The sequence below is a fragment of the Oncorhynchus masou genome, chromosome 33 (genome assembly GCF_036934945.1).
Source record: "Oncorhynchus masou masou isolate Uvic2021 chromosome 33, UVic_Omas_1.1, whole genome shotgun sequence".
In the NCBI taxonomy this organism is placed as follows: Eukaryota; Metazoa; Chordata; class Actinopteri; order Salmoniformes; family Salmonidae; genus Oncorhynchus; species Oncorhynchus masou.
In genome coordinates, this window is record NC_088244.1 from 2,012,921 (window position 1) to 2,026,735 (window position 13,815).

At 44.7% G+C, this 13,815-nt stretch overlaps 1 protein-coding gene across 1 annotated transcript in view; it reads right to left on the reverse strand.

Moving 5' to 3' along the window:
- Positions 1-8,588: 8,588 nt before the first annotated feature.
- Positions 8,589-13,815, reverse strand: part of LOC135527678 (plexin-B3-like) — a 194,238-nt gene continuing 189,011 nt past the window's right edge. The window contains 2 exon segments of the mRNA XM_064956165.1: positions 8,589-13,174; positions 13,706-13,780. Coding sequence (XP_064812237.1) covers positions 13,070-13,174; positions 13,706-13,780 — 180 coding nt within the window. The 3' untranslated portion in view covers positions 8,589-13,069.

The following is a 13,815-nucleotide window of genomic DNA, read 5'->3' on the forward strand; positions in this document are numbered from 1 at the left end:
CTAGAGCCCGTTGGTTAATGAGGCTTGATGCCATTCTAGAGCCCGTTGATTAATGAGGCCATTCTAGAGCCCGTTGGTTAATGAGATTATTCTAGAGCCCGTTGATTAATGAGGCCATTCTAGAGCCCGTTGGTTAATGAGATTATTCTAGAGCCCGTTGGTTAATGAGGCCATTTTAGAGCCCGTTGGTTCATGAGGCCATTCTAGAGCCCGTTGGTTAATGAGGCCATTCTAGAGCCTGTTGGTTAATGAGGCCATTCTAGAGCCCGTTGGTTAATGAGGCCATTCTAGAGCCCGTTGGTTAATGAGGCTTGATGCCATTCTAGAGCCCGTTGGTTAATGAGGCTTGATGCCATTCTAGAGCCTGTTGGTTAATGAGGCCATTCTAGAGCCCGTTGGTTAATGAGGCTTTGATGCCATTCTAGAGCCCGTTTGTTAATGATGTTAAACTAGATTGTGTGAATTTGCCTTTTTTTAACTGATATTTCCATAAACTCTCGTCTGCCAAATAACCCGGAGACAATTTGGGGATGCATGCAGTCCTTAAGTTTCCCAGAGTCCTTCAGTGGTCACTACCTTTGCCAGGTTTGTTTGATAGAAAAGGCTAATGCTCAGAAGGTTTACAGTGAGGATCCTTCAGATTGTCTTGCTGATGAAATCAGACCCACAGCTCCCATCTGTATGGTGTAAAGAAGCAGCACTTCCATGTTTGTAGTCATTTTTCTGTGGACCCTAATACATGACATTCTCAAAGGGGTGGCTCAGTTTTTGTTACATGTTTTTGTTTTGAATATGTCTTAGAAACGTGAGCTTCTCTCTAGAATCTACTCATTTGACTATGGGCAGGAAATAGCATAGCACTTCTATTCAAACTGTCTTGTGAAAAACATTCCCATGATTTTGGTTGATGGTGTTCCACCAGGAAATGAGAACTGAAATTTGCTGCTCATAATCATAGCCAGGTCATGACTGTATCTAAAGCTTTTGATAATTGAACATCTCAAACAGTTGTAGCCGGAATAAAGTGATGTAAGTATCAAATTATGATACATTACCCAGCATGCACAAGACAAATCGGTCTTATATTACGTATGTGGAGAATGAGATTTTGAGGCACCAACTTTCAGAACACCCTCAACCTTCAATAACCTTCCTAAGTCCCTTGCCAAAAAACACCAATTTGCTATAGACCATCGCTGGGAGACGTCACCAAAGCATTTTCCCCGGTGGTGAGGAGTTATCACTTCAGGTCACTTTGCAGAAAGCCATTTACTCTGCCTGCTGGGTTAAGATGGATGGCACGGAGTACAGAGAGGGACGGGTACAGAGAGGGACGGGTACAGAGAGGGTCGGGTACAGAGAGGGACGGGTACAGAGAGGGACGGGTACAGAGAGGGACGGGTACAGAGAGGGACGGGTACAGAGAGGGACGGGTACAGAGAGGGACGGGTACAGAGAGGGACGGGTACAGAGAGGGACGGGTACAGAGAGGGACGGGTACAGAGAGGGACGGGTACAGAGAGGGACTGGTACAGAGAGGGACTGGTACCTTACAAAACCCCCTTGGTGTTTTTCCTATTTTGTTGCATTACAACCTGTAATTCAAATTAATTTAATCTAATGGACATAAACAAAATAGTCCACATTGGTTAAGTATGTTTTTTGTTTTTTATTGTGTTGTGTTGCATATGTATTCAGCCCCTCAATAAGATCTGGTGCAACCAATTACCTTCAGAAGTCACATAATTAGTTAAATTGCACATAGATGGACTTTACTTAAGTGTCACATGATCTCAGTATATATACACCTGTTCTGAAAGGCCCCAGAGTCTGCAACTCCAAACCGGTCAGGGACAAAGTTGTGGAGAAGTACAGATCAGGGTTGGGTTATAAAAAAAGATCAGAAACTTTGAACATCCCACGGAGCACCATTAAATCCATTTATTTAAAAAACAGCAGGTCTGGAACAGCCATTAATGATCACTATCCGTTTTAAAGGGCTGTGGAACTTGATCGGCTATGAAAAGCCAACTGACATTTACTCCTGAGGTGCTGACTTGTTGCACCCTCTACAACCACTGTGATTATTATCATTTGACCCTGCTGGTCATCTATGAACATTTGAACATCTTGGACATGTCCTGTTGTACTCTCCACCCGGCACAGCCAGAAGAGAACTGGCTACCCCTCACAGCCTGGTTCCTCTCTAGGTTTTGGCCTTTCTAGGGAGTTTTTCCTAGCCACCGTGCTTCTACACCTGCATTGCTTGCTGTTTGGGGTTTTAGGCTGGGTTTCTGTACAGCACTTTGAGACATCAGCTGATGTACGAAGGGCTACATAAATACATCTGATTTTAACTGCATATACAATGTCAACCACGACTCAACTGTGTCGCACATTTACTTGTGGAACGGTGCAGTGCGAAGCAGATTATTATATAGATTATTAATGAAACACTATCAAGTCACAACAAGGCTGACTTCAAACACCTCCATCAATGTGGAAGTGAATAAAACAGCTGACCGCATGCAGACTAAGAATAATCCTACACATTTCAATAAAAGTCATAGCCTACATCAAAGTATATACTTCGGCCTACAATCGACAAGGATGCATGAAGAAGAACAAGAACAAGCCTAAAGATCATCATGCACAACGCCAAGTGTCGGCTGGAGTGGCGTACAGATTGCCGCCATTGGACACTGGAGCAGTGGAAACGTTCTCTGGAGTGATGGATCACGCTTCACCACCTGGCAGTCCAATGGACATATCTGGGTTAGGCATATGCCAGGGGGACGCTCCCTTCCCCTATGCCTAATGCCAACTGTAAAGTTTGGTGGAGGAGGAATAATGGTCTGGGGCTGTTTTTCATGGTTCGGGCACCTTAGTTCCAGTGAAGGGAAATCTTAACGCTAGAGCATACAACCGCATTCTAGACAATTCTGTCCTTCCAACTTTGTGACAACAGTTTCGGGGATGGCCCTTTCCTGTTTCAGCATGATAAACGTCCCCATGCACAAAGCGAGGTCCATACAGAAATGGTTTGTCGAGATCGGTGTGGAAGAACTTGACTGGCCTGCACAGAGCACTGACCTCAACCTCATCGAACACCTTTGGGATGAATTGGAACACCGACAGCGAGCCAGACCTAATCGCCCAACATCAGTCCCCAACCTCACTAATGCTCTTGTGGCTGAATGGAAGCCGATCCCCGCAGCATTGTTCCAACATCTAGTGGAAAGCCTTCCAAGAAGAGTGGAGGCTGTTATAGCAGCAATGTTCCAACATCTAGTGGAAAGCCTTCCCAGAAGAGTGGAGGCTGTTATAGCAGCAATGTCCCAACATCTAGTGGAAAGCCTTCCCAGAAGAGTGGAGGCTGTTATAGCAGCAATGTCCCAACATCTAGTGGAAAGCCTTCCCAGAAGAGTGGAGGCTGTTATAGCAGCAATGTTCCAACATCTAGTGGAAAGCCTTCCCAGAAGAGTGGAGGCTGTTATAGCAGCAATGTCCCAAAATCTAGTGGAAAGCCTTCCCAGAAGAGTGGAGGTTGTTATAGCAGCAATGTTCCAACATCTAGTGGAAAGCCTTCCCAGAAAAGTGGAGGCTGTTATAGCAGCAATGTTCCAACATCTAGTGGAAAGCCTTCCCAGAAGAGTGGAGGCTGTTATAGCAGCAATGTTCCTACATCTAGTGGAAAGCCTTCCAGAAGAGTGGAGGCTGTTATAACAGCAATGTTCCAACATCTAGTGGAAAGCCTTCCCAGAAGAGTGGAGGCTGTTATAGCAGCAATGTTCCAACATCTAGTGGAAAGCCTTCCCAGAAGAGTGGAGGCTGTTATAGCAGCAACGAGGGGACCAACTCCATATTAATGCCCATGATCTTGGAATGAGGCGTCCAGACACTTTTAACCATGTCGTGTATGTTTCCATTAACTTGTCCAGTGATTTGTTGTTGTAGAAAGTTTGGATAGGAAATCGATCTGCCTGCTACGCTGCATTTCCATGTTGTGTCCATAAAAACAGCTGGACGTAATGTCACGCGTTGGTTTGGAATAAAAAAAAGAAGGTAGAAGTGTTTGACCCGTTCAATAATAAATAAACAGCCTGCTTCTCTGTTCCATGTGTCTGTCAGTCTGCAAAAAGCCCAGCAGGGAATGCAGGAATTGACTCACATTGGCCTAATATTAGTGAGACTTGCGAAGCAAAATGTGCCTCCTTTTTAAATCTTCAACATACTTTGTCTTATTTGTAATACTTCGTCTTAACAGCGTTTAGAGACATGGTTCAAACTTTAAAATGACCGGTCTGGCTTGAGTTACTTTACACGTATATAGAAATGATCATATTCCCAATCAATCATATTCTAGTTACAGTTTAGGGACACACACACACACTCTCTAACCTACTTTATATGGCTGAATTTAACAAGGGTTTAGTGACGTTCTTGTGGTGAAACGAGGTGAAATATGGTTTTTCAAAACACTACATTAGGGTCTTATTTTTCTTCCCGCTTGGCAGAGCTCAACAGCACTCGCCTTGGGAGTCCCATCAGGTAGCCGGACCATCAGGTAGCCTGATCATCATGTAGCCTGATCATCAGGTAGCCAGATCATCATGTAGCCAGATCATCAGGTAGCCAGATCATCATGTAGCCAGATCATCAGGTAGCCAGATCATCATGTAGCCAGATCATCAGGTAGCCAGATCATCATGTAGCCAGATCATCAGGTAGCCAGACCATCAGGTTGCCTGAGCATCAGGTTGCCGGACCATCAGGTTACCTGATCATCATGTAGCCAGATCATCATGTAGCCAGATCATCATGTAGCCAGATCATCAGGTAGCCAGATCATCATGTAGCCAGATCATCAGGTAGCCAGATCATCAGGGTGCCTGACCATCAGGTTGCCTGACAACAGATCAGAACACACATCATTAATTTGATTTTGTAATTACAATATTTTCCCATACTGGGAATAGGTATATTTACGCCTTTCTCCCTCGGTATGGGCTGCCGGCCAGGCGTTACCAGGTCGAGGACTAAACGGGATGCTCAGTAAGTACTGTACTTCCCTGTAAAACATTTTAAACTTCTTCCAAAAAGGAGTTAAAGCCCCACACCGTAACTTCATGTAAAGTTACCATCCAGTTCTCATGTACCAACACATTGCCACAGTCCGTGGTGAAACGTCCAGTCCTGTAGATCTTAAAATAATTGGATGGTGAAACGTCCAGTCCTGTAGATCTTAAAATAATTGGATGGTGAAACGTCCAGTCCTGTAGATCTTAAAATAATTGGATGGTGAAACGTCCAGTCCTGTAGATCTTAAAATAATTGGATGGTGAAACTTGCATCCAGCCAATTCTTCAAAGTCAGGACGAGGACACTGCAAAGATACATTATATTTATAGTTGAAAAATAGATTTAGCAGGCATTTCTAATTGACTGTGGAGTGGAGCTTTATAGTGAGCCGACGTGTTGACATCAAGTGCCCTGCATAGCTCCCTGTATTCAGGTTACACCGTTTCCCTCTTCCTGTATTCAGGATACACCGTTCCCCTCTCCCTGTATTCAGGATACACCGTTTCCCTCTCCCTGTATTCAGGATACACCGTTTCCCTCTTCCTGTATTCAGGATACACCGTTTCCCCTCTCCCTGTATTCAGGATACACCGTTTCCCCTCTCCCTGTATTCAGGATACACCGTTTCCCTCTTCCTGTATTCAGGATACACCGTTTCCCCTCTCCCTGTATTCAGGATACACCGTTTCCCCTCTTCCTGTATTCAGGATACACCGTTTCCCTCTCCCTGTATTCAGGATACACCGTTTCCCTCTCCCTGTATTCAGGATACACCGTTTCCCTCATCCTGTATTCAGGATGCACCATTTCCCCTCTCCCTGTATTCAGGATACACCGTTTCCCTCTCCCTGTATTCAGGATACACCGTTTCCCTCATCCTGTATTCAGGATACACCGTTTCCCCTCTCCCTGTATTCAGGATACACCGTTTCCCTCTTCCTGTATTCAGGATACACCGTTTCCCTCTCCCTGTATTCAGGATACACCGTTTCCCTCTCCCTGTATTCAGGATACACCGTTTCCCTCTCCCTGTATTCAGGATACACCGTTTCCCTCTTCCTGTATTCAGGATACACCGTTTCCCTCTCCCTGTATTCAGGATACACCGTTTCCCCTCTTCCTGTATTCAGGTTACACCGTTTCCCTCTCCCTGTATTCAGGATACACCGTTTCCCTCTCCCTGTATTCAGGATACACCGTTTCCCCTCTTCCTGTATTCAGGATACACCGTTTCCCCTCTCCCTGTATTCAGGATACACCGTTTCCCTCTCCCTGTATTCAGGATACACCGTTTCCCTCTCCCTGTATTCAGGATACACCGTTTCCCTCTCCCTGTATTCAGGATACACCGTTTCCCTCTTCCTGTATTCAGGATACACCGTTTCCCTCTCCCTGTATTCAGGATACACCGTTTCCCCTCTTCCTGTATTCAGGATACACCGTTTCCCCTCTTCCTGTATTCAGGATACACCGTTTCCCTCTCCCTGTATTCAGGATACACCGTTTCCCTCTTCCTGTATTCAGGATACACCGTTTCCCCTCTTCCTGTATTCAGGATACACCGTTTCCCTCTCCCTGTATTCAGGATACACCGTTTCCCCTCTCCCTGTATTCAGGATACACCGTTTCCCTCTTCCTGTATTCAGGATACACCGTTTCCCTCTTCCTGTATTCAGGATACACCGTTTCCCTCTTCCTGTATTCAGGATACACCGTTTCCCTCTCCCTGTATTCAGGATACACCGTTTCCCTCTCCCTGTATTCAGGATACACCGTTTCCCTCTCCCTGTATTCAGGATACACCGTTTCCCCTCTCCCTGTATTCAGGATACACCGTTTCCCTCTCCCTGTATTCAGGATACACCGTTTCCCCTCTCCCTGTATTCAGGATACACCGTTTCCCTCTCCCTGTATTCAGGATACACCGTTTCCCCTCTCCCTGTATTCAGGATACACCGTTTCCCTCTTCCTGTATTCAGGATACACCGTTTCCCCTCTTCCTGTATTCAGGATACACCGTTTCCCTCTCCCTGTATTCAGGATACACCGTTTCCCCTCTTCCTGTATTCAGGATACACCGTTTCCCTCTTCCTGTATTCAGGATACACCGTTTCCCCTCTCCCTGTATTCAGGATGCACCGTTTCCCCTCTTCCTGTATTCAGGATACACCGTTTCCCTCTTCCTGTATTCAGGATACACCGTTTCCCTCTCCCTGTATTCAGGATACACCGTTTCCCCTCTTCCTGTATTCAGGATACACCGTTTCCCTCTTCCTGTATTCAGGATACACCGTTTCCCTCTTCCTGTATTCAGGATACACCGTTTCCCTCTTCCTGTATTCAGGATGCACCGTTTCCCCTCTTCCTGTATTCAGGATACACCGTTTCCCTCTTCCTGTATTCAGGATACACCGTTTCCCCTCTTCCTGTATTCAGGATACACCGTTTCCCTCTTCCTGTATTCAGGATACACCGTTCCCCTCTTCCTGTATTCAGGATACACCGTTTCCCTCTTCCTGTATTCAGGATACACCGTTTCCCCTCTTCCTGTATTCAGGATACACCGTTTCCCCTCTTCCTGTATTCAGGATACACCGTTTCCCTCTTCCTGTATTCAGGATACACCGTTTCCCCTCTTCCTGTATTCAGGATACACCGTTTCCCCTCTTCCTGTATTCAGGATACACCGTTTCCCTCTTCCTGTATTCAGGATACACCGTTTCCCCTCTTCCTGTATTCAGGATACACCGTTTCCCCTCTTCCTGTATTCAGGATACACCGTTTCCCTCTTCCTGTATTCAGGATACACCGTTTCCCCTCTTCCTGTATTCAGGATACACCGTTTCCCCTCTTCCTGTATTCAGGATACACCGTTTCCCCTCTTCCTGTATTCAGGATACACCGTTTCCCTCTTCCTGTATTCAGGATACACCGTTTCCCCTCTTCCTGTATTCAGGATACACCGTTTCCCCTCTTCCTGTATTCAGGATACACCGTTTCCCTCTTCCTGTATTCAGGATACACCGTTTCCCCTCTTCCTGTATTCAGGATACACCGTTCCCCTCTCCCTGTATTCAGGATACACCGTTTCCCCTCTTCCTGTATTCAGGATACACCGTTTCCCTCTCCCTGTATTCAGGATACACCGTTTCCCCTCTTCCTGTATTCAGGATACACCGTTTCCCTCTTCCTGTATTCAGGATACACCGTTTCCCTCATCCTGTATTCAGGATACACCGTTTCCCTCTCCCTGTATTCAGGATACACCGTTTCCCTCCCGTCGAACGGATTCAAATCAAATAAACCGTGTCCTTTATCCGTTACAGTTGAATGAACCTGGCTGACAACCTGCCTGTCGTATTGGGAGTTTCAGTGATCGTCTTCTACAGTTTGACAGGTTTGACCCATACGATCACTCCAAAAAAAACTACATTTTTTCTTCTCAGGACTGTTAATTTCCCATCAAAAAAAGTCAACCATCACAAACAAACAAAAAAAAAGACAAATCCTGTTACAATTAAAACTTTATTATTCCCCATAAAAACAAATCTCTTCACAATGTATTTACAGACACTTCTGGCGTCACACCAGACACTTCTGGCGTCACGCCAGACACTTCTGGCGTCACACCAGACACTTCTGGCGTCACACCAGACACTTCTGGCGTCACACTAGACACTTCTGGCGTCACACCAGACACTTCTGGCGTCACACCAGACACTTCTGGCGTCACACTAGACACTTCTGGCGTCACACTAGACACTTCTGGCGTCTCGCCGTCACGCCAGACACTTCTGGCGTCACACCAGACACTTCTGGCGTCACACTAGACACTTCTGGCGTCACACCAGACACTTCTGGCGTCACACCAGACACTTCTGGCGTCACACTAGACACTTCTGGCGTCACACTAGACACTTCTGGCGTCACACCAGACACACGCCAGAGTGACAGACATGAGGCTGATCTCCAGCTCTCTCTCAACTCCCCAATGTCATTACTAACCACTGTTTAGCGTCACATTTGAGTTGGATTATTGTCCTTAGCCTGACTGGGCCAAAAGTAGTGTACTATATAGGGAATAGGATGGCATAGGGGATCCAACATAGTATCTCTGATAGAGACCTCTTCATTAAAATAGTTCCAGACCTCTGTGTTGTTGACGACCCAGAATGGGAAAGAATATAAAATTGTACAGCCAGTAGAAAAACACAACAGTTAACATCACATTCCCTATTCCCTTCATACTGCACTACTTTAGACCAGGGAAAATTGGGAAGCCCAGGTGGGGAAGCCCAGAGGGCTCTGGTCTAAAGGGGTGCACTATGTAGGAGATAGGGTTCCCTTAGCACGTTGCTGCTCTGATTGTAGACGATTAATAAAACACATGCATGCAGAGAATCACTAAACTACAACTACAGACACCGGTTCAGTTAAAACTACAGTCCTACAACTACAGACACCGGTTCAGAAAAGAACATGCAACATAACACTCACTAGTAACAGGAAGTAACACAACGGACACGTTCCAGGATGACTAGATAGCTGTCATGTTAAACACCTAACCACATCCTATTATATAGCAATCCGATGCCCGATTGTACCACTCAATGACGTGGTGCAGAACAATGGGTGGATGCAATGCATCTGTAGCGTAGTCGGCCTGGAACACAAACAGGTTTCAAGAAATGACTAGGAAGGAATTGACTTAAACCTTTAAACCGCTCAAATCAAAACAGTGTACAACACAGCCCAGGCAAAAAAACATCCTTTAAAATCACACCGGCCTGCGTCCCTAAAACGGCACCCTATTCCCTATATAGTGCACTAGTCTGGTTAAACGCAGTTCACTGTAAAGGGCATTGGGTGTGATTTGGGAGGCAGCCCACTGTCAATAAATCAAACCATACATATTCATGACCAGGAGCTCCAAACATAGAGAACAAAGTGTTTGGAGGGAAAAGTTATTAAGATTACCATTCAGCAATATAACTGTACAAACCCAAGACAGATTAATAAATAACGAACCTCTAACCCAAGACAGATTAATACATAAAGAATCTCTAACCAAGACAGATTAATACTTAAAGAACCTCTAACCCAAGACAGATTAATACAAAGAATCTCTAACCAAGACAGATTAATACTTAAAGAATCTCTAACCCAAGACAGATTAATACATAGATTAATACATAAAGAACCTCTAACCCAAGACAGATTAATACATAAAGAACCTCTAACCCAAGACCGATTAATACTTAAAGAATCTCTAACCAAGACAGATTAATACAAAGAATCTCTAACCCAAGACAGATTAATACACAGATTAATACATAAAGAACCTCTAATCCAAGACAGATTAATACATAAAGAACCTCTAACCAAGACAGATTAATACATAAAGAATCTCTAACCCAAGACAGATTAATACATAAAGAACCTCTAACCAAGACAGATTAATACTTAAAGAATCTCTAACCAAGACAGATTAATACAAAGAATCTATAACCAAGACAGATTAATACAAAGAACCTCTAACCCAAGACAGATTAATACTTAAAGAATCTCTAACCAAGACAGATTAATACAAAGAATCTCTAACCCAAGACAGATTAATAAATAAAGGGTCTCTAACCAAGACAGATTAATACATAGATTAATACATAAAGAACCTCTAACCCAAGACAGATTAATACTTAAAGAATCTATAACCAAGACAGATTAATACATAAAGAATCTCTAACCAAGACAGATTAATACATAAAGAACCTCTAACCCAAGACCGATTAATACATAAAGAACCTCTAACCCAAGACAGATTAATAAATAAAGGGTCTCTAACCCAAGACAGATTAATACATAGATTAATACATAAAGAACCTCTAACCCAAGACCGATTAATACTTAAAGAATCTCTAACCAAGACAGATTAATACAAAGAATCTCTAACCCAAGACAGATTAATACACAGATTAATACATAAAGAACCTCTAACCCAAGACAGATTAATACATAAAGAACCTCTAACCAAGACAGATTAATACATAAAGGATCTATAACCCAAGACAGATTAATACATAACAGATCTGTATGTCCACTAACCAGGAGATGGGTCAAAGTGTGCAACCTAAAATGGCACCCTATATAGGGCACTACTATAGACCAGGGTCCATAGGAAAGAGGGTTCCATAGGGCTCTGGTCTAAAGTAGTGCACTATATAGGGAATAGGGTTCCATAGGGCTCTGGTCTAAAATAGTGCACTACATCTCAGTACAAGAGGCGTCACTCCAGTCCCTGGTTCGAATCCAGGCTGTATCCCATAGGGCAGCGCACAATTGTCCCAGCGTCGTTCGGGTTTGTCCGGGATAAGGCCGTCGTTGTAAAGAAGAATGTCTTAATTAACTGACTTGCCTAATTAAATAAAACAAATATAGGGAAGAGAGGGCTATTTCAGACAGAGCCAAAGAGAGGAACCACAGTTCAGGGTTAGACTAGTAACGAGAGAGCGTTAGGTAAATATATCGATACTGAGTCTGTGGAGTCAGAGCACACCGAACAGGTAACAGGATAGGTCAGGGGTCACCACGTGTAACTGGATAGGTCAGGGGTCACCACGTGTAACTGGATAGGTCAGGGGTCACCACGTGTAACAGGATAGGTCAGGGGTCACCACCTGTAACAGGATAGGTCAGGGGTCACCACGTGTAACAGGATAGGTCAGGGGTCACCACGTGTAACAGGATAGGTCAGGGGTCACCACCTGTAACAGGATAGGTCAGGGGTCACCACGTGTAACAGGATAGGTCAGGGGTCACCACCTGTAACAGGATAGGTCAGGGGTCACCACCTGTAACAGGATAGGTCAGGGGTCACCACCTGTAACAGGATAGGTCAGGGGTCACCACCTGTAACAGGATAGGTCAGGGGTCACCACCTGTAACAGGATAGGTCAGGGGTCACCACCTGTAACAGGATAGGTCAGGGGTCACCACCTGTAACAGGATAGGTCAGGGGTCACCACCTGTAACAGGATAGGTCAGGGGTCACCACGTGTAACAGGATAGGTCAGGGGTCACCACGTGTAACAGGATAGGTCAGGGGTCACCACCTGTAACAGGATAGGTCAGGGGTCACCACCTGTAACAGGTTCTGTCAGTCAGACGTGAGAGAAGACAATCACCTCAGATCATCAGAAGAGAATCTCCAGCTTTTCCCTGTTGTCTTTACAAATTCAAAACAGGTTCGCCAGTTGTTTGACTTCAAAAATATTATACACTAAGTTGTTTCAAAAGTTGAAAAAAGGCAGCTTTGGTTGGTATGGGATTGGGGATGTAATATAAATAGGGCACTATTTACAGAGAATAAATGAGTTTCTATACAGTGTGTATGTTCAATGTAACAACCTGCTCAACACAGCTGTTTTTTAAAATGCCTCAAATCTGCTCAACTCCACCACAGCCCCCTCTTCTGGTCAGACTTGGTGTTGCAGGTTTAAACTATTCCAGCCTTCTTGTCCTTTATATTCCCTAGTACATCCCTGTGAGACTTATTGCTATGATGTCTGCTGCCTGTTTTATTGATTTATCCTTTATTAGATCCGGAAGTCCTACTGAGACCAAGGTCTGTTTTACACATGAGCCTGTTGTAAGATGCATTATTTGGCACAGCTTTTGTTATGTTAACCCTTCACCCTCGTTCCTGTATACGGGTTGAAATGGCAGATTTGGATACTGATAAACGCCCTGAATTGGAACGCAGTATCTGTACGGTAAGGCGCTCCGCTTCATAGCGCTGTGTGGGTTTTGACTGACAGGGCCCTTTTCACATTCCGTCCCTAGTTAGAGGTCAGTGACCTTATTCTCCCTCAGGGCGGTGACCTGCTGTCGGCCACAGGTCAGGAGTCAGAGATCAAGGGTCAAAGGTCAGCGACCTTGTTCTCCCACCAGGGAGGCGACCTGCTCTAGGCCACAGGTCAGAGATCAGGGGTTAAAGGTCAGTGACCTTGTTCTCCACCAGGGCGGCGACCTGCTGTAGACGATAGGCCAGCTGCATCTTCTGTCCAGCTGCGTCCTCCTCCAGAGACATGATGATCTACAGACAGACAGCATCAGTACTTAAAGGATTCACTATCAGATAGTACAGTAGATTACAGTAGAGACACGATGACCTACAGCAACATTGCTGCCCACGGACCAATACATTCAAAAAATATATTAGATTTTTTAGGAACTCAGTCGGGGTCTCAACATCCTGTTAGACAAGGTGCAACATCAGCAGTCACTCAGTCCATGTCAGGTAAATTAGTCCAGCTATCTAAACTTGTAGTAAGCATGGTTGAATTACCATCAGTTAGCATATTAAAAACTGCAACATGTGGAGAATAGCTGGAAATGACTTGAATGTTTGCCACAGTTCGTTTGCTTTGTCATTGTGGGGTATTGTGATGTCATTGTGGGGTATTGTGATGTCATTGTGAGGTATTGTGATGTCATTGTGGGGTATTGTGTGTAGATTGATAGAGGATTTGTTTTGTTTAATCCATTTTAGAATAAGGCTGCAACGTAACAAAATGTTGAAAAAGTCAAGTGGACTGAATACTTTGCGAAGGCGCTGTATGTGTACCTGGTCATAGTACTTGTTGATGTACTTGTACAGCTCGTGCAGAGCCACGAGACTGTTCATCTCTGAGGCAAAACTCTGAAATAGAAAGACACACATGTTACTGCAACCTA